Raw genomic sequence first — 21,527 nt, 5'->3', positions numbered from 1 at the left:
AATACTTATTTGTATGTGTATTTCTGTTGAATAAATTCTTAGAAGAAATTTTTGAGTCAAAGATTATACATATTGAAACTTTTGATAACACTATTTTATTCTTGTAAAAGTTTGGGCAATAAGATTTCAATAAATTCTGATAATCAACACCTTTGCACTGAATTTCCACTTAGTCAAGTGTTCATTATTCAGACCTCTTTAAAGACACACCTTAAAACAACTCTGAAGGTTAAAGATTTTAAAGTTGCCTGCTTGGGGTAAAAAGAGGAAAGAAACCAAAGAAGCGTAAAGCATCATTAAAAGGAGCTTTTAAAAATGTTAGAAAATCCTTACATTAAAGTTGAATGAAAACCAGGCAAATATATAACTGCATATTCAAGACTGTTACAGTTATGTAAAATAACGTCTACTTTAAAAAGTGGTTTTCTAATTTTTCCAAATTAAAAAAATATTTTATTAGGAAAAAAAATCTCAGAAAAAAATCTTTCTCTCCCCCCTTATCTGAAGATTCAACATCAAAATTGCTTCACTTTCCGTTACAGAAGGAATTTTGCTGTGTCTTCCTGAAGCCTTTTCTATATGCCCAATTCCAAAGCCCAATGTCTGCAAGATGATCTCTAGGATTGCCAAAAATTATACAAGAAAAAAAGTTTTATAAGCAAAATGAATTTTATTTCATTTTTTCCCTCTAAAAATTATTTTAAGAAGAGTTAATCTACTATTTTCCTTTAAAGTACTCTATTAGGGACTTCCCTGGTGGTCCAATGGTTAAGATTTTGCCTTCCAACACAGGGGGTGCAGGTCCAATCCCCAGTCAGGGAGCTAAGATCCCACATGCCTCATGGCCAAAATCCAACAGCAGAAAGTAGAAGCAATATTGTAACAAATTCAGTAAAGACTTAAAAAAAAAAAAAATACTCTATTAAATGAATAGCTCCAAGATTTGATCTATTTTCCTCTTTTATAAATTAATGTGATTCATTCTAATTCCAATTAATAATTCCGTGTCCACAGAGCCAAAAGAGGCATTTTAGAAAAGAGATTAAGCATTACTAAAAGCTCACTCTGCTTAATCATAATGAGGAATAAGGAACTGTGACCTGGATGTTATTCTAATTTTTTTAACAGATGATTTCAGCATGATTGGGAAGAATGACAAATGGATATAATTTCTCAATAAACTACATGAAGACTATATCCTTTTAGGATTATTCAGAACATTGAGTGAGGAGATGCAAAGCTGCTCATGTTTATTAGTTTTCTCAGGGCTGCCAATTGAGGTTTTTTTGTGTGTGTGTGAAAGCCAGGAATCCTAACCACGAGGCAACCCAAGGAACTCCTTTTTAAAAAAATAAAAATAAAAGCCACTATCAAAAGTTCAGAAAATAAAAACAAATAACACAGTGGTTGCGCTAGTGGTAAAGAATCCACCTGCCAATGCAGGAGAAGCAAGAGGCATGGGTTTGATCCCTAGGTTGGGAAGATTCCGTGGAGTAGGAAAAGGCAGCACACTTCAATATTCTTGCCTGGGAAATCCCATGAACAGAGGAGCCTGGTGGGCTTCAGTCCATGGGGACACAAAGAGTCAGACACAACTGAGCGACTAAGCACAGTGACTTGTCAGTGAAAAAGAAATCCAAAATAAAAGAAAACTGGTTATCTTTGAATATTCCTACCTTAGCTTTACACCTCATTCTGATCAGTAAAAATGTCCTTAATTTTTATTCTAAACAATTTTAAAATGATTGTAGCACCAGCAACAGTAAGTAACTGATAAGCCTTTCTTTCCCCACAATCTGTTACTGAGCAGTATACATATATTTTAGATAATACAAAAAGAAAAAAGAATCATATAAAATAATAATTGCTCATAAATTCTATCATCCTATTATTTGCACATATATATATAAAAAACCAGATTTTTCTTTATATATACACTACACATATCTTTTCTAATACCCACCAATTTTCCCATCTGCTTCTTCTCTCACCACAGTTTTGGAGCTTTCCTCCATAGAACATTTGTATAAATTATGGAACAGAATGTACACACTATAGAAAAGAAAGTGAAGTCGCTCAGTCGTGTCCAACTCTTTGTGACCCTATGGACTGTTGCCCGCCAGGTTCCTCTGTCCATGGGGATTCTCCAGGCAAGAATTACACACTATAAATTTTCATAAAATACTGAGGCACAGAGGTAGAAGAAACTGTGAGAGAATTTCATAACTTTTCATAACAAGGATCAATAGAATATAGCCTAAAATGGAACCATGATTTAAGAAAACATGATCCCAATACCCTTTTTCAAAAACATTTTTGGGAAATTCCCTGTTGGTCCAGTGGTTAGGACTTGGCATTCACTGCCAAGGGCCTGGATTTGATCCCTGGTTGGGGAACCTTTAAGATCCCACAAGCTGTGTGGCCAAAAACAAACAAAAAACTGCAATACTATCACACCTAAAAAATTAACAATTCCTTAATACTATCAAATATTCTGTAAGCCTCCAAATTTCATTAATTGTTTAACACAGTTTTTAGGATAATTGGTTTGTTTGAATTAGGAGCCAAACAAAGTCTACACATAGTCTTACGTTTTTCACAAGCTCTTTTTAACCTTATTTGGGTCTTTTAGTAAATGATATTTATGAAAAGTAAGTGACGAGGAAAAGCAATGTTCAGGTTAACCTCAATTTCCTCTTTATGTCAATTTCAAGTAACATGACATCACATTTTTTAAAAATGGAGTAAATCATACTACATGTGCTATTTTTAAAGTAAAGTGTAATAAACATAATTTTACTGAAATTTAACACAAAGAGAAAATAAAGTGAACCTGAAGGAATTACTGAACTTCAATCATTTTCTTATTACAACAGATTTTCCTAACATACTTATTTCTATGGTTAAGAAAACAGATTATTAAGAAGTTGAGTTTTGTTGTTCAAATGTTTCAATTTTAGACAACATCTAATTGACTTACTATAAAAGATAAAGTTAATACCATCCTACACTTTCTCCCATCTTTATTCCTTTACTTCCCAATTTTTAAATTATAAATTTATATGGATACTATTCTTTTATTGATATATAACTTTACATTAGTTTCAGGTATATGACATAATGATGCTATATATATATATATATATATATACACACACACACACACACACACACATTGTGAAAGGATCCTGGCAATAAATCTTAACATCATAGTTAATTACAATTTTTTTCTTGTGATGAGAACTTTTAAGATCTACTCTCTCAGCAACTTTAATATATACAATATTATTAACTATAGTTATCATGCTGAAGATTATATCTCCTGGACTTTAACTGGAATTTTGTACCTTTTTGATTGCCCATAAGACAACTAGAAAATGAAGTAACTAAAGACACTGAGAGGTATGATAAATGCAAGGGAATTAAGAGAATCGCAAGGTCACTTTTTGATTTGTAATGGGCTTTGAAAGGAAATGTAGAATTTAAAACAAGTTATGGGGACAGTAACATGGCCAGAATATATAAAAAAGAAATGTGGGGATTCTGGAAAGCTGCCTTGTAGGAAGTACCAGAAATCTGTTTTCCTACCTAGACAACAATTTTATCAGTACAATCTGTCTGATATAAGTATTTTGGAACTTGGGAGGCTATTGAAGGTTTCCAACTTCCAGGGGAAGCCATGGATCACTAATTACAGTTAATTCTAGTCAATTTCAAATTTTAGTTTAGCACAGGCTACCCATCTCCCATCCCCTAACTCCATGGCAGGCAGCCATGCATGTGGCTTATATGCAGCTTATATGCTCTTACTAGGAGCTAGGGTAGGCAATATGGACTCTGCCCTCCAAATAACAGGGATCTGCATTCTAATCATGGAAGTGCAGACACAGAGACCATTGTTGTAACCTCCCTCATTTGCTGCAAGCCCTTCACCTTCTGGCTGAAGTGACTGCCAGGTGATTTAAAGGGTTGATGCCTTTTTCTTCCTCTTCATTTTCTCTTCTCTCCTTTTTGGAGTCAGATACCAAAGACTAGGACATTCAAAAGCAAGTACATACATAGGGGAAATTAGAAGATTATTGTAAACGACCAAGGAAAGGCACAGGCTCGGAAAAGACTTGAAAAGACCTTAATTCTACACCTTAGGCTAATTCTCAGCACAGAGATAGACCACAATAATTTAAAAAAAAAGCATTACACCATACACAAAAATCAACTGAACATGAATTAAAGACTTACGCATAACATCTGAAAAACAGTAAAACTACAAGAAGAAAACACAGAGGATAAGCTCTCTCCAGTTTTTTTGGACTTGACGCCAAAAGTACAAGCAACAAAAGCAAAAAAAATAAAAAAGGGGACTACATCAAATTAAAAAGCTTCTGCACAGCAAAGGAAACCATCAATAAAATGAAAAAGCAACATATGGAATGGGAGAAAATATTTACAAACCACATATCCAATAAGTGATTAACATCCACAGCATACAAGGAACTCATATAACTCAATAGCAAAAAACCATATTGTGCAATTTAAAAATGGGCAAAGAACCTGAACATACATTTTCCAAAGAAAATACACAAGTGGCTCACAGGCACATGAGAAGGTGCTCAACATCTCTAATCATAAGGGAAATGCAAATCAAAACCACAATGAGGGACCTTCCTGGTTGGTTCAGTGGCTGGGATGCCACACTCCAAATGCAGGGGATCAGAGTTCGATCCCTGGTCAAGGAGCTAGATCCCACATGCCACAACTAACAGTTGGCATACAGAAACTGAGGATCACATGTGCTGCAACTAAGACCTGATGCAGATAAATAAACAAGTTAATTTTAAAAAACCACAATGAGATAACAACTCATACCTGTTAGAATGGCTACTGTTAAAAAGACAAGAGATAACAAATGCTAGCAAGAATGTGGGGAAAAGGGAATTTCTGTATACTGTTGGTGGAAATGTAAACTGGTAGAGCAACTATGGAAAACAGTATGCAGGTTTCTCAAGAAATTAGAAACAGGATTACCATATGATCCAGCAATTCCACCTCTGGGTATATATACAAAGTAAACAAAACCACTATTGCAAAAAGATATCTGTATTAAACCACAGCATTTTTCACAATAGCCACAGTATGGAAACAATATAAGTGACCATCAGTGAGTAAATGGATCAAGGAAAAAAATATTACTCAGTCTTAAAAAAGACAGAAATCCAGTCACTTGTGACAACATGAATGAATCTGGAGGGCATTATGGCCCCAGAGATATTTCACCTGGAGGTGAAATAAGCCAGAAAGAAAGACAAACACTCACTGCATGGTATCACTGACATGTAAAATTAAAAACAAACAAACAAACAAACTGAGCTCCTAAAAACAGAGAATAGAAAAGTGGTTGCCAGGGATTGGGAAGTAGGGGAAAACAGGGAGAGGTTAGGAAAAGGGTGCAAACTTTCAGTTACATAATGAGTAAGGTTCTGATGTATACCGTGGTGACTATATTGACAACACTATATTGCTACCTACTTTTTCTTAAAGTACACTTGATTTACAATTTTGTGTTAGTTTCACATATATAACAAAGTGATTTGGTTAGATAGATATAGATATTTCCTTTTTTCTGATTCTTTACCATTATAGGTTATTACAAGATACTGAACATAGTTCCCTGTGCTATACAGTAAATCTTTGTTTATTTTATATATGGTGATGTGTATCTGATGTCACTGCACTGTATAACCAAAATTTGCTAAGAGAATAAATGTTCTCTCATACATACACACAAAGGTAAATATACATCAGGTGATGGGTGTGTTAATTAATGTGATGGGGTAATCTTATTGCAATGTATACATATACAAAATCATCATGTTGTATACTTAATTTCACAATTTTTTCAGTTATACCTAAATAAATCTGAAAAAAAAAAAACCTAGCAAACTCTGGGGAAGGGACATAATCTGATTTCCAGAGTTACCTATCATTACACTCAAATGTCCAATTTTCAGTCAAAAAATCATAAGACATACAAAATAACAGTTCAGTATCGCTCAAAGGAAACAAAATAAACCAATAGAAACTGTTCCAGAAAGACCAGATGACAGACCTTGTACACAATACTTTAAAACGAAAGATTCTCAAATAACTAAAGGAAGATGTGTAGAAAGTCAGGAAAATAATGTATGAAGAAAATGGAAATATCAGTAAAGAGACAGGAAAACCTAAAAATAAATCAAAAAGGAATTCTAGAGCTAAAAGTATAATAACTGAAACAAAAATATACTAGAGGGATTCAAAGGAAGATTTGAGCAGGCAGAAGAATTAACAAACCTGGAGATAGGACAAACTGAAATTACTGAGTCTGAGGAACAGAAAGAAAATAGACTGAAGAATAATGAACATATCCCAGGGAACTGTGGGATATTAACAAAAGTGAACCAACATACACACTCTGGGTATATGAGAAGAAGAGAGAGCAAAAGGGGCAGAGAGATTATTTGAAGAAATAATGGTCTAAAACTTCCCAAGTTTGATAAAAAGGTATGCATGTAAACATCCAGAAGCTCAATGAACTCCAAATAGAATGAACTCAAACATATGCACACCGAGGTACATTAAAATCAAATGGTTGAAAGTCAAAGACAAAGAGATCATATTGAAAGCAACAGAAAAGAAGCCACTTGTTCCATACAAGAGAGCCTCAATAAAATTATTAACAGATTTCTCATCAGAAACTTCACAGACCAGAAGGCAATGGGCTAATATATTCAAAATTCTAAAAGGAAAAAAAAAAAAAACACCTGTCAACAAAGAATTCTCTATCCAGCAAAATTATCTTTCAAAAATGAAGGAGAAATTGAGAAACTTCCAGACAAACAAAAGCTCAGGGAGTCCCTTACCACTAGGTCTGCCCTGCAAGAAATACTAAAGGGTACCCTACAGGTAGGAACGAAAGGACACTGGACAGTAACTCAAAGCAGTATGAAGAAAGAAGTCAGTAAAGTAAACACAGGGACAATTACAAAAGCTAGTATTATAGTAAAAATGATCTGCAATTCCACTTTTTGTTTTCTACATGATTTAAGAGACTGCTGCTAAGTCGCTTCAGTCGTGTCTGACTCCGTGTGACCCCATAGACGGCAGCCCACCAGGCTCCGCAGTCCCTGGGATTCTCCAAGCAAGAACACTGGAGTGGGTTGCCATTTCCTTCTCCAATGCATGAAAGTGAAAAGTAAAAGTGAAGCCGCTCAGTCAGGTCCGACTCTTCGCGACCCCATGGACTGCAGCCTACCAGGCTCCTCTGTCCATGGGATTTTCCAGGCAAGAGTACTGGAGTGGGTTGCCACTGCCTTCTCCTAATACACTTTAAAACATTAGTCTAAAAGAGAGTATTGGTGTAACTTTGGTTTGTTATTCTGTATTCTGTTTTGTACATAATTTAAGAGACTAATGCAGTGTAATTAGTTTAAGTTTGAGGGCATAAAATATATAAAGATGTAATTTTGTAACATCAATAACTAAAAGGGGTGGGGTGGAGCTGTACAGAAGCAGTTTTTGTGTGTTATTTAAGTTGGACTGATTTCCTTTAGGATGGACTGGTTGGATCTCCTTGCAGTCTAAGGGACTCTCAAGAGTCTTCTCCAACACCACAGTTCAACTTAAAATGTTATAACATTAGGATGTTAAATGTAATCCCCATGGTAACAACAAAGAAAACAGTTACAGAACATACAGAAAAGGAAATGAGAATTGAAACATGTCAGTATATATATGCTCAGTTTGAACATAAATTTCACAATTTATTGTTACAGTTTAACTTTGACTCCCATAAAGAGAGGATAATATTTGCTGTGCAGGATCAAGGAAGAGAAAGTGCAAAGTGTTTTGAAAACTCTATTGCTATACTAATAAAATATGAAGAGGGAGGCAAAAGAGATGAAATGGCTCACATCAAGTTTATAGAAGCAGTGGTCAGAGCCAAAAGTCCAAATTTAAGTGCATGGTTTTTGTCTTAACATCAATACCAGAAATGGTAAAACAGCATGCATTTGGGTATTGAGGAGCATATACAGAGGCAGGCTCTCAATGAAACAGCTTAAATTATATTTTCCTACTGTTAAAATAGGACTTCAGTCTCCCAGTTTATTACCTTTTGAACCAATAGTAAATAATTCTTTGGGATCACTTGACTAGATAAATTTTTTTTTTTTTAAAAAAAGAGCAAGACAAAAGTTCTTTTTTTTGGGTAACAGCCCATGTTAAAACCATAAAAGCTGACAAACGAGTCTTTCTGATACACTTGCCCTATTCACAATGGCAATACTAGTGACAAGAGATTTATTGTTCATTTTGTACAATCAGGAAACTAAAAGAACAGGCTGTGACCTAAATTATAAATTACACTTTTAATCTTTTGATTGTAATAAAATGTTTTTGGACTGAGCAGCTTTCAAAGAGGAGCAATTTTCTCCACCTATAGCCATTTATCTACAAGTTGTGTACTAACTTATTGCAACTGATTTTGATTTTACCTTACAGATTGTTCACGGAGATTTTTTTTTTTCAGTTCAGTTCAGTCGCTCAGTCGTGTCTGACTCTTTGCGACCCCATGAATCGCAGCACGCCAGGCCTCCCTGTCCATCACCAACTCCCAGAGTTTACCCAAACCCATGTCCATCGAGTCGGTGATGCCATCCAACCATCTCATCCTCTGTCATCCACTTCTCCTCCTGCCCCCAATCCTTCCCAGCATTAGGGTCTTTTCCAATGAGTCAACTCTTCGCATGAGGTGGCCAAAGTACTGGAGTTTCAGCTTCAACATCAGTCCTTCCAATGAACACCCAGGACTGATCTCCTTTAGGATGGACTGGTTGGATCTCCTTGCAGTCCAAGGGACTCTCAAGAGTCTTCTCCAACACCACAGCTCAAAAGCATCAATTCTTCGGCGCTCAGCTTTCTTCACCGTCCAACTCTCACATCCATACATGACCACTGGAAAAACCATAGCCTTGACTAGACGGACCTTTGTTGGCAAAGTAATGTCTCTGCTTTTAAATATGCTATCTAGGTTGGTCATAACCTTCCTTCCAAGGAGTAAGCGTCTTTTAATTTCATGGCTGCAATCACCATCAGCAGTGATTTTGGAGCCCCCAAAAATAAAGTCTTGACACTGTTTCCACTGTTTCCCCATCTATTTCCCATGAAGTGATGGGACCAGATGCCATGATCTTAGTTTTCTGAATGTTGAGCTTTAAGCCAACTTTTTCACTCTCCTCTTTCACTTTCATCAAGAGGCTCTTTAGTTCTTCTTCCCTTTCTGCCATAAGCATGGTGTCATCCGCATATCTGAGGTTATTGATATTTCTCCCGGCAATCTTGATTCCAGCTTGTGTTTCTTCCAGCCCAGCGTTTCTCATGATGTACTCTGCATATAAGTTAAATAAGCAGGGTGACAATATACAGCCTTGACGGACTCCTTTTCCTATTTGGAACCAGTCTGTTGTTCCATGTCCAGTTCTAACTGTTGCTTCCTGACCTGAATACAGGTTTCTTAAGAGACAGGTCAGATGGTCTGGTATTCCCATCTCTTTCAGAATTTTCCACAGTTTCTTGTGATCCACACAGTCAAAGGCTTCGGCATAGTCAATAAAGCAGAAATAGATGTTTTTCTGGAACTCTCTTGCTTTTTCGATGATCCAGCGGATGTTGGCAATTTGATCTCTGGTTCCTCTGCCTTTTCCAAAACCAGCTTGAACATCTGGAAGTTCACGGTTCATGTACTGTTGAAGCCTGGCTTGGAGAATTTTGAGCATTACTTTACTAGCATGTGAGATGAGTGCAATTGTGTGGTAGTTTGAGCATTCTTTGGCATTGCCTTTCTTTGGGATTGGAATGAAAACTGACCTTTTCCAGTCCTGTGGCCACTGCTGAGTTTTCCAGATTTGCTGGCATATCGAGTGCAGCACTTTCACAGCATCATCTTTGAGGATTTGAAATAGCTCAACTAGAATTCCATCACCTCCACTAGGTTTGTTCGTAGTGATGCTTTCTAAGGCCCACTTGACTTCACATTCCAGGATGTCTGGCTCTAGGTGAGTGATCACACCATCACGATTATCTGGGTCATGAATATCTTTTCAGTACAGTTCTTCTGTGTATTCTTGCCACCTCTTCTTAATATCTTCTGCTTCTGTTAGGTCCATACCATTTCTGTCCTTTATTGAGCCCATCTTTGCATGAAATGTTCCCTTGGTATCTCTAATTTTCTTGAAGAGATCTCTAGTCTTTCCCAATCTGTTGTTTTCCTCTATTTCTTTGCATTGATCACTGAGGAAGGCTTTCTTATCTCTCCTTGCTATTCTTTGGAACTCTGCATCCAGATGGGAATACCTTTCCTTTTCTCCTTTGCTTTTTGCTTCTCTTCTTTTCCCAGCTATTTGTAGGGCCTCCTGAGACAGCCATTTTGCTTTTTTGCATTTCTTTTCCATGGGGATGGTCTTGATCCCTGCCTCCTATACAATGTCACAAACCGTCCATAGTTCTTCAGGCACTCTATCAGATCTAATCCCTTGAATCTATTTGTCACTTCCACTGTATAATTGTAACAGATTTGATTTAGGTCATACCTGAATGGTCTAGTGGTTTTCCCTACTTTCTTCAACTTAAGTCTGAATTTGGCAATAAGGAGTTCATGACCTGAGCCACAGTCAGCTCCCAGTCTTATTTTTGCCGACTGTATAGAGTTTCTCCATCTTTGGCTGCAAAGAATATAATCAATCTGATTTCGGTATTAACCATCTGGTGATGTCCATGTGTAGAGTCTTCTCTTGTGTTGTTGGAAGAGGGTGTTTGCTATAACCAGTGCATTCTCTTGGGAAAACTCTATTAGCCTTTGCCCTGCTTCATTCTGTACTCCAAGGCCAAATTTGCCTGTTACACCAGGTATTTCCTGACTTCCTACTTTTGCATTCCAGTCCCCTATAATGAAAAGGACATCTTTTTTGGGTGTTAGTTCTAAAAGGTCTTGTAGGTCTTCATAGAACTGTTCAAGTTCTGCTTCTTCAGCGTCACTGGTCAGGGCATAGACTTGGATTACTGTGATATTGAATGGTTTGCCTTGGAAACGAACAGAGATCATTCTGTTGTTTTTGAGATTGCATCCAAGTACTGCATTTCAGACTCTTTTGTTGACCATGATGGCTACTCCATTTCTTCTAAGGGATTCCTGCCCACAGTAGTAGATATAATGGTCATCTGAGTTAAATTCACCCATTCCAGTCCATCTTAGTTCGCTGATTCCTAGAATGCTGACGTTCACTGTGGCCATCTCCTGTTTGACCACTTCCAATTTGCCTTGATTCGTGGACCTAACATTCCAGCTTCCTATGCAATATTGCTCTTTACAGCATCGGACTTTGCTTCTATCACCAGTCACATCCACAGCTGGGTATTGTTTTTGCTTTGGCTCCATCCCATCATTCTTTCTGGAGTTATTTCTCCACTGATCTCCAGTAGCATATTGGGCACCTACCAACCTGGGGAGTTAATCTTTCAGTGTCCTATCTTTTTACCTTTCCATGCTGTTCATGGGGTTCTCAAGGCAAGAATACTGAAGTGGTTTGCCATGCCCTTCTCCAGTGGACCACATTCTGTCAGACCTCTCCACCACGACTCATCCGTCCTGGGTGGCCCCACACGGCCCGGCTTAGTTTTATTGAGATAGACAAGGCTGTGGTCCATGTGATCAGATTAGCTAGTTTTCTGTGATTATAGTTTCAGTGTGTCTGCCCTCTTGATGCCCTCTCGCAACACCTACCATCTTACTTGGGTTTCTCTTACCTTGGACGTGGGGTATCTCTTAACCAGCTTTAAAAAAATTTGCACTTCCAATCTCCCATTGCTAATAAATTATAATGAGTAAATGACAATTGATTAAGGATCATTGTTAAGTTTGAAAAGATAAGCATTAACATATTTTAGATTTATAATTTAAAATGAAAGTTTTATTCAGTTTCTATAGGTATGAATGGTGGCATTGTTTGAAAGAACATAACTGGTAAAAGTACAAGAATATTGTTAGCAGCACTATTCATAATGGACTCCTGAGTGTCCATTTACTAGTAGAATGGCCATATATTCATATAATGAAATACTACACTGTAATGAACTGAATTAATTATATTCAACAATATGGATGGATTTCAAACATACTGAACAAAAGAATACACGGTAGTATTAACCCAAAAACATAAAGTTTAAAAAACAAGCAAGAGTGAAATATATTGTTTAGGGATTTATACACGTTAAAACTATAGGGAGGTAGGGCAGCATGTGATTAGGGAAGGGCATAAGATGATGCTTCTAGGATGCTGACAATGTTCTATTGCTGGTGGTTACATGAGTGTTTGCTTTTGGGGACTTCCCTGGTGGTTCAGTGGCTAAGACACCATGCTCCCGAGACAGGGAATGCAGGTTCAATCCCCGGTCAGGAAACTAGATCCCATGTCTCAACCAAGAGTTCACATGCCTCAACTAAAGCCTCCACATGTTGCAATTAAGACAGCCACATAAATGTTTAAAACTACTTGTTATATTTTACATATGTGTTTTAAATACTTTTTGGATATGTTATATTTTATAATTTTTGAAAAGTTAAACAATAAAACACATAACTGGATGTCCAGCTCTGGTACTTCTTTAAAACATCTGAGTTCATTTAAAGGAAATGGGATTCATTTAAATATCTGTGGTTATTCCAGTTATGGATCACTGAAATTATTACAAACATTCAACTGATGTTCTTTTTTCCTAGAAACACTCTTCACTGACTAACTCTTGCTCATCTTCAGAATTCAAATTAAGACTTATCAACTCCCAGAAGTCTTCCCCAGTATCTTTTCTCTTTCCCTCTCCCACCTATTATTTTCCACACCCATCCAAGTCAGGTGTCTTTCTTCTCTGTTCCCTCAGTGCTCAGAACATAGTATGCATATATCTTACTGTACTGCAACAGTCTACTGACTTTTCTGATCCCTCTCCTAACTTCTCCAGCCATTCTCAGGTCATAGACTATAAATAATCTCAAAAGTTGGGACTATTGTTTTTGTTCTCTTCTACTATTCAGCACTTTGCATATACGAGATATTCAATAGATTTTTGGTGACTAAACGAATGAATGAAAATATATTTCCAGGGGACTTCCTTGGTGGCTCAGTGGTTCAGTGCAAGGGAAGGGATACCAGTTTGATCCCTGGCCAGGAAGATTCCACATGCCCCAGGGCAACTAAGCCTGTGCATCACAACTACTGAAGCCTGCATGCCTAGAGGTCTTGTTCAGCAAGAAGAGAAGCCACCACAAGACTGCACACTGCAACTAGACAGTAACCCTTTTCTCCCACCTTCAGCTCTCTGTAACCAGAGAAAGCCCACGTGCAGCAACAGACACAGCACAACCAAAAAGAAATAAATAAAAATTTAAAAAAGAAAACAAAAAAAAATTAAAAATAAAAAAGAAAACACATTTTCATACCAGTGAACACTTCTTGTCAATTTTTACTCCAGTGACATGTGAAATATGGTGAAAAGCTTTTATGTCACATTGCATAGTTGTCGTTGTTCAGTCACTGAGTCACGTCTGACTTTGCGACACCATGGGCTGCAGCACGCCAGGTCTCCCTGTCCCTCATCATTTCCCAGAGTTTGCCCAAGTTCATCTCCACTGAATCAGTGACGCCATCCAAGCATCTCATCCTCTGTTGCGCTCTTCTCCCTCTGCCTTCAGTACTTCCCAGCATCAGGATCTTTTCCAATGAGTCCATTCTTCGCATCAGGTGGCCAAATTATTGGAGCTTCAGCATCAGTTCTTCCAGTGAGTATTCAGGGTTGATTTCCTTTAGGACCGACTGGTTTGATCTTGCAGTCCAAGGGACTCTCAAGAGTCTTCTCCAGCACCACAGTTTGAAAACATCAATTCTTCGGTGCTCTGCCTTCTTTATGGTTCAACTCTCACATCTATACATGACGACTGGAAAGACCATATAGCCTTGACTATATGGATCTTTGTTGGCAAGGTGATGTCTTTGCTTCTTAATACACTGTCTAGATTTGTCATAGCTTTCCTTCCAAGAAGAAATTGTCTTCTAATTTCATGGCTGCTATCACCATCGCAGTTGATTTTAGAGTGCATAGAAGTACTCAATAAATGGCATTATTAAGATAGAGTTTTGCAAAGAAGGGAAAGGGTTAAAAAACACTATCCAAATTTAGAAGATTATGACCAAAAGTCAAAAGCATTAGTAGGTTCATGCTTCTTATAGGTGACTTAGTTATAAAGAGTTTCATAAAGGAGAAATTTTAAATATATTATAATTAAAGCATTAGCTGTCCAGGAGTCAATATTAGTATCTATAAAAAAACTTTTAAGAAAGGCGATAATGACAAACAGGATCTTGATTTCAACAGGAAATAAACCTATTTTATTGTGGTCATGCTGGTACTCAAGTTTAATTTTCTCAGTTAAACTTAGTGTTATTGAACCAAGGAAATATCTAATGTTAAATGTATTTGAAAGGTTAGACTCTTCAACACATATTTAAATTTCCTGATTATTTCACAAGACAATGAAGCTTAATATTTTAAACCAGTCTATGGCAGCTACTCCTCTGAAGAATCTTGAAAAAGTATGACAGTAATATTTCACAAGCAATTTGACTCTAAGACCTACTATAATTTCTTTCTAGGCCTACAGTTCTTGAAATATTAGTCTCATTATGTTATTTTCTTACAGCTTTTTAAAATATAATTAAAAAAAATTATAGCATTAGGTTCTACATAGAAAATTTAATGGGAATCTTCAGCAAAAGTTAACTTTGGGATGCAAAGGTTAACATTTAAGAATTTTTTTTTTGACATGTCACAAACAAATGATGTAAAAACATGAAGTTACACATATACCAAAACATATACCAAAGAAAATAGAGCAAAAATATTCTCCAACTAGACACAAAAATGAAATGGATGTTGCTGTTTTCATTAGGCTGATTCCCTTTTACTTAAAGGAAGGAGTCTACAAGTCTTGCCTGGCACTCAAAATTTCTACTCTGATCTGAGTCTAACTTGTCAATTTTGAGAAAACAATGAGATCATTATTTTCTAAGAATACCACCTACTTCAGTCATGCTGTTTTGGGTTGTTGTTCTAGCAGCTAAGTTGTGTCTGACTCTTTTGCGACTCCATGTACTGTAGCCCACCAGGCTCCTCTGTCTATAGAACTTTCCGGGCAAGAATACTGGAGTGGGTTGCCATTTCCTTCTCCAGGGGATCTTCCTGACCCAGGGATTGAATCCGTGTCTCCTGCATTGTAGGCAGATTCTTTACCACTGAGTCACCAGGGAAGTCCATATTTTAGTCATACTGGTACTCAATTATCTCCCAAATTCATCAAGCTCAAGATACCATTGCTAACTCATCCAGAAGTTGATGAGTTCCGTTCTCTGCATTTATGTAAATCTATGGGCTTCCCTGATAGCTCAGTAAAGAATCTGCCTGCAATGCAGGATACACAGGAGTCTGGGTTTGATCCCTGGGCTGGGAAGATCCCCTAGAGAAGGAAATGGCACTATTCTTGCCTAAAAAATCCCAAGGACAGAGGAACCTGGCAGGTTACAGTCCAATGGGTCTCAAAGGGTCAGACAACTAAGCGTACAAGCATAACACCCATTCTTAAAGGTCCAGCTAGTTTCACTGCCTTTTGTTCTTCCCCAAATTATTCCAACCTATGATGATCCTTCCTCCCTCCAACTTCCTCTGCACTTACTGTTCTAACATGGAAAAACTTGGTGTTTTTAAATTGTTATTTACTTTAAAAATCTTTTGAATTGTGAAATATAACGCACACAGAACAGAGTACACAAAGGTGAAACGCTCAATGATTTATCCCTAGGTGAATATCTATGAAATTTTCTACAAGTAGAGAAACAGAAAACTGTTAGAAAAGCCCCTTCATGCTCTTTTCTAATCACTAACACTCCCTCCTCCTCTACTTCTCACAAAAAGGTAACCACTACCCTAACAAATATTGTAATCCCCTTTTCTATATAGCTTTTCTGTATAATTTTACCACCTAAATATGCAACCCCAAGCACCATAGCTTAGTTTTTTGAAATTTACATATACATAATCATACAATATGTATTCTTTTGTGTCTGGCTTCCTTTACTGAACATTATATGAAAATCATATATGTTTTATAAGAATGTTCATTTTCATTCTTTACATAAAATATATTTATACTCATTTAAGTAAATGAATGATTCATTTTTATCCATTCTGCTGTTGTTGGAGCTTTGGACAACTTAATTTTTAAAAAGATATAGATCTTGTTTCCCCAGCTAGAATGCAAGTTTCTTGAGGACGGGGACAATATATTATACTATTTTATATTTATCTTGCTACCTGTATAATGCTATGCTATGCTTAATTGCTCAGTTGTGTCTGACTCTCTGCGACCCCATGGACTGTAGCCTGCCAGGTTCCTCTGTCCATGGGATTTTCCAGACAAAAATACTAGAGTGGGTTGCCATTTCCAGCTCCAGAGGATCTTCCCAACCCAGAGATCAAACCGCGTCTCCTGCACTGGCAGGCAGATTCTTTACCACTAGCGCCACCTGGGAAGCCCTGTATAATGCTAAGCACATTAAATGTTGATTAAATAAATCAACAAGTGGTTTGAGAGATAAGAAAACAAGTTGAGCTGGAAATCAATGTAATATTCTTAGAGCTATGCGATTGGCATTTTGGAACAACTATTACAACTTTAATAAATCAGAAAGTTTGACTTCTATTTTTGTATGCCTGAGGATTTATCATTTCTCATTCTTTCTGAGCCAACAGAAAGCTAAAACTTATCAACTAATCCCCAAAATAAAATAAGAACAATTCAAAAGGTGGATATTATCTACCCATCTTTGTACAGTGTTTTACCAGTATATCGAACACCTACTATGATCATATCTTCAAACAAGCTTCATTTTTTTATCCTATCTCCTTAAGTTTATATTAACTATTATAAACTCAGAAACACAAGTTTCTGTGTCCAAAAGACAAGTCCAAAGTAAGTTTTGCTACAGAACTGAAGCAAAAATTCTAGTATCTAGGTTCAGCAGGAAATTAATCATTCTTATTCAAAACTAAACCAAACAAAACAGCTTTTTAGATCTAATATGTTCTTCTTTTATAGCCAGTGAATGTTTCTGAGGCACTATGTAAACATCTCAAAATCTTTATACCACCTAATCTTCAGACCTACTCTGATTTTGTCTTAAAGACAGTCAGTTTTGCTTTTTCATTTATTAAACTTTTATAAAACTAGAGCCTCACCAACCTTCTCAGCAAACAGGAAACTGTACTTCCAGGCAAGATTTTCTGGTATATTTGTGTCTTGGCCAAGTACACGTAGGCATGTCTCTAGTATTAGTTTTAACAATACACAGGCTATATTGTCTATAATGTCTTATAATCTTGTTCAAGTTGGTAATTTGACATGATAAAAAACAGAAGAGGGAAAAGTGATAGAGAAAAAAAAAATAGCATAATACAAAGTAAAACAAGGGTATTCTCAAGTTGAGGAGTCAGTGTAGTAAAGAAGAGATATTACTAGATGTATGTAGCCAATTCACTTCTATCTAAGGACAATTATCAAAGCCACACTTAGTATTTTTTTAATATAAAGTAACATTTAAATTTGATGTTTTCAAAACTGAGGGCAATAATAAATATGCCTTTTTTTGTATTTACCAAAGCCTTCTTAAAAAGGAAGTAGATTGTTTAAAATATTACTTACGTATCTTTATAACCACTTCATAAGGGAAGAAAGTGAAGGGAAAACACAATAAATAGTTAAATTACAAATAAAGGATAATGTATACTACTAATAGAAAAGCCAAAAAAATATCTGATTATATCACAAAACTTGCTATTTCAAAACTAATCTCATTATAAAATAAATATTCTATTAATAAGGGAAAAATTAGAAAAAAGAGAAAGCTGCAATTAATTTTAAAATATTTTCTAAAATAATCCTCATCAATTGTTGATCTTTAACTTCTAAAGATCCACAGAATAGAAGTTATTTTTACTGTATTATAAGAAACCTGCTGCTGCTGCTGCTGCTAAGTCGCTTCAGTCGTGTCCGACTCTGTGCGACCCCATAGACGGCAGCCCACCAGGCTCCGCCGTCCCTGGGATTCTCCAGGCAAGAACACCAGAGTGGGTTGCCATTTCCTTCTCCAATGCTTGAAAGTGAAAAGTGAAAGTGAAGTCACTCAGTCGTGTCCGACTCTTAGCGACCCCATGGACTGCAGCCTACCAGGCTCCTCTGTCCATGGGATTTTCCAGGCAAGAGTATTGGAATGGGTTGCCATTGTCTATAAGAAACCTACCCACTATTTATTTTTGTAAGCAGCTAACCACACATGTTCCTTGTCTTTTCATTTAAAAGACTTTTCTCCCTAAAACTCAAGAAGACTTCAATGTGTGTAGGTCCTCTTTCTTAGTTTAGTAAGAGGTCATTTCACCATCAATCTCATTTGGGAAACTACAAACACTTTACACTGTGTTGTATCTTCTAAAATTTTGGAGTAATTCTGTAATTACACTTCAAGTGATTATACTTCTGGATTTTACCCTCCAAGTATCAGCCATCCTCCCAGACTTCCCCATGCCCAGATGGCTGAAGCACAATTCTAAGGCCAGTTTAGCATTAATGAAAATATTTACCAGATACTTCTTAAAAACATTCCAATATTTAAGTCTTTGAGACAGCCAAGCAAACCAAACTGCATTACCTCTTTATCTTTTAGTCCCAGGAGCAATACTTCTTCCATAAGGGTGAGGCGGATATCCTTAGAGTCTCCAGTGTCCTCATTGTCTTGATTTCGGTCTTGACTCATGTCTTCCTCACTTTCTACCTTCTTTTCAGAATTCTTCCCTACTTCAGTACGACGGGCCCGGTGAGTTAAGGTGGTCATTCTCACCTGTTTCTGGAGAGGGTGATGAAAAAATATCTATATGTATGCTTATGTAAATAAACATCTAGATATTAACACATGCATACTAAAAATGTATACAGATAAGAAATATTCACAAACTTAAATGAGAAAGGAAGGAGTAACGACCAGAAAAAATTAGGTAGATAACACAGTATCTTTTCCAAAGTATAACAAGTTGAACTGCACTGGAGGCACTGACAAGAAATCAAATCAGTAATTCTAAAGACCAGGAGAAATGATATTGTTTTTTAAGCCTGCTGATTTCTCGTGCATAACCTATAACCTAGGAGGGAATGTCCATCTTTGTGATTCCTTTCACAAAATGGATTCTCCACAAGTTAAATAATATGGAACAGCAAAAAAAAATGTGAGCATCCAGCTCCAAAGAGCATACCCTAATTTATATATAATTTCTAAAAATATTCAATGATGCATTATAAAACACAAAAATTAGTAAAAAAAAAAAAAAAAAAAATTTAAGAAAAACTAAATAGATACATGTTCTACTACTTCCTTCCCAAACCCAAATGACTCATTTCATGCAACCACTTTGGAGATCATCAGTCTAGAGAATAACACTCAGAATATCATGTATAGCATTTTCATATAGCTGAAAACTTTCATCTCTATTCCTAGGCTAATCATCTTGCAAATACATAAACAGGTGACAACAAAAAATACTGGCAAGAGAATGTTAAAAGATTAGCAAATTCTTTCTCAATTACAAAAAAAATCAGGCTTTTTATATCATGCACTACAAGTTTTGGGTTTTTTTTTTGCCTTTTCGTACTGTTCATGGAGTTCATTTGACCACCTGATGCAAAGAGCTGACTCACTGGAAAAGACCCTGATGGTGGGAAAGATTAAGGGCAAGAGAAGGGGCGACAGAGGATGAGATGGTTGGATGGCATCACTGACTCAACAGACATGAGTTTGAGCAAACTCCGGGAGATGGTGAAGGGCAGGGAAGTGTGGTGTGGTGCAGTTCATGGGATCGCAAAGAGCTGGACACGACTGAGCAACTGAACAACAGCTGTTTTAAAAATCAACAGTCAAGAAAAATTGCACTATCATGTGTGATAAAGTTTAAAATTAGCATACTTTACATAAACCTAAATGCCAGTTCTTAAAATGAAGTACAATAAGTATTTTAAATCAGCAATTATTGAAAATAATAGCTTTTTCAAGGTCAAAAGAGCACATTCAAGAGCCTCTGTGATTGGATTTCATTCTATCTTCTAACAATATTTCCCATTACTCCAAATTATGTACTGTTAAGCCATTTCACGAACATGTCATGTCCTCCTTTGCACTGGATGGAGTTCTCTCCCCTTTCCCTTCCTCTCTAAATTCTACTCATTCTTTGAGTCTTACTGAGGACCCACTGTAAAGCCTTCAGGGAATCTGCTTTTCCATTACCTCGCGTCCCATGGCTAGGTCTCTCCCTCAGCTGTACTTTCAAACAACTTTATTTATACTTACTTCCTTTGAAGTATTTATTATAGTCTTTCTTTTGGTATGGCTGTCTCTCAACTGTAAACTTCTTGAGGGCAGGGATATTGTCTTCTTGGGTTTTTATATTCTCCATAGCAACTAGCACAAATGTCTTTAACGTTATAACTGCTCGACAAATATACACTGATTAAAATGAATATTCAGAAATGCATAGAACATTTAAAACATAAATATAAATAAAGTAACTTACAAAAGACTCTGTTCAAGGCTGTATTTCAAATAATCCTTGATGGGAGGCAGGAGTTAAGAGTGAAAAAAGAAGAGAACCATGAAATAAATGCTTATGGGCACTAACCCTATCTGGCACTGTGTAGGGCTTATTTTCTAATCCAATCCAAGAAATTTAGTATTTCCAGGGCAAAAAAAAAAAAAAGAGTGGGGATTTTCTTCGAAGAATTAATCATCCCTGGACATTTACTAGTTAAAAATCCTATTAAAAAACAAACAAAAAAACCGATGGCCCCAAAATTAAATATAAACCTCCTTCTCTTCATGAAGTAAAATATTTGGAGGGATTTTTTTGGACGTTAGATGTATTTCCCCCGTTGCTTACCTGACGTTACTCCTAGGTTACAGCCAAACGCAGGTTGCAGCTTGCGCTCTATTTTATGGGGACATTTGTCCCCACCCCCACCCCCTACCCCCGTCCTGCTAGGTGGAAAACTTCTCAGCCACGCAGAGAGAACAAACTTCCTGATCCTTCGATGCAGAGAAAGAATAACACATCAGCTTCCTCAGGATCACTAGGCAACCTACCTTGGTGTTTCTTCATTGGACCAATCAGAAACCTCCAAGGTTGAGTTCAGCCAATTAGAGCTTACGAGGGAGGCTCTCCCCCCAGCTATTGTGTTGCGCTCCAGACAAACACCACGAAAAGGAGGCAGGTTTGGGTTTAACCTGACAGCTGGTCAATCCAATGAAAGAACCTCGGTAGAGAGAGGAAAGAGGGCTGCGATCCCACCCCTA

The 21,527-nt window shown here is 36.8% G+C and overlaps 1 protein-coding gene across 4 annotated transcripts in view; it reads right to left on the bottom strand.

The window, feature by feature from the left end:
- The window catches only part of GOLPH3L (golgi phosphoprotein 3 like), a 49,840-nt gene extending 28,525 nt beyond the window's left edge, over positions 1 to 21,315 (bottom strand). For 2 of the 4 annotated variants that reach the window (XM_081487760.1, XM_081487763.1), the window contains exons 1-3: positions 21,115 to 21,315; positions 20,752 to 20,786; positions 18,843 to 19,037 (exon numbers count right to left, since the gene is read on the bottom strand). In XM_081487760.1, coding sequence (XP_081343886.1) covers positions 18,843 to 19,025 — 183 coding nt within the window. In that variant the 5' untranslated portion in view covers positions 19,026 to 19,037; positions 20,752 to 20,786; positions 21,115 to 21,315. The remainder of the gene's footprint in view (positions 1 to 18,842; positions 19,038 to 20,751; positions 20,787 to 21,114) is intronic. The other 2 variants (XM_081487759.1, XM_081487761.1) reach the window with 1 other exon arrangement.
- Positions 21,316 to 21,527: the final 212 nt, after the last annotated feature.

This window comes from Giraffa tippelskirchi, chromosome 5 (genome assembly GCF_054371585.1).
Source record: "Giraffa tippelskirchi isolate mGirTip1 chromosome 5, T2T-mGirTip1v1.2.pri, whole genome shotgun sequence".
Taxonomy (NCBI): Eukaryota; Metazoa; Chordata; class Mammalia; order Artiodactyla; family Giraffidae; genus Giraffa; species Giraffa tippelskirchi.
Note: the sequence above shows the minus strand (reverse complement) of the source record. Positions and strands in the feature narration are given on the sequence as shown.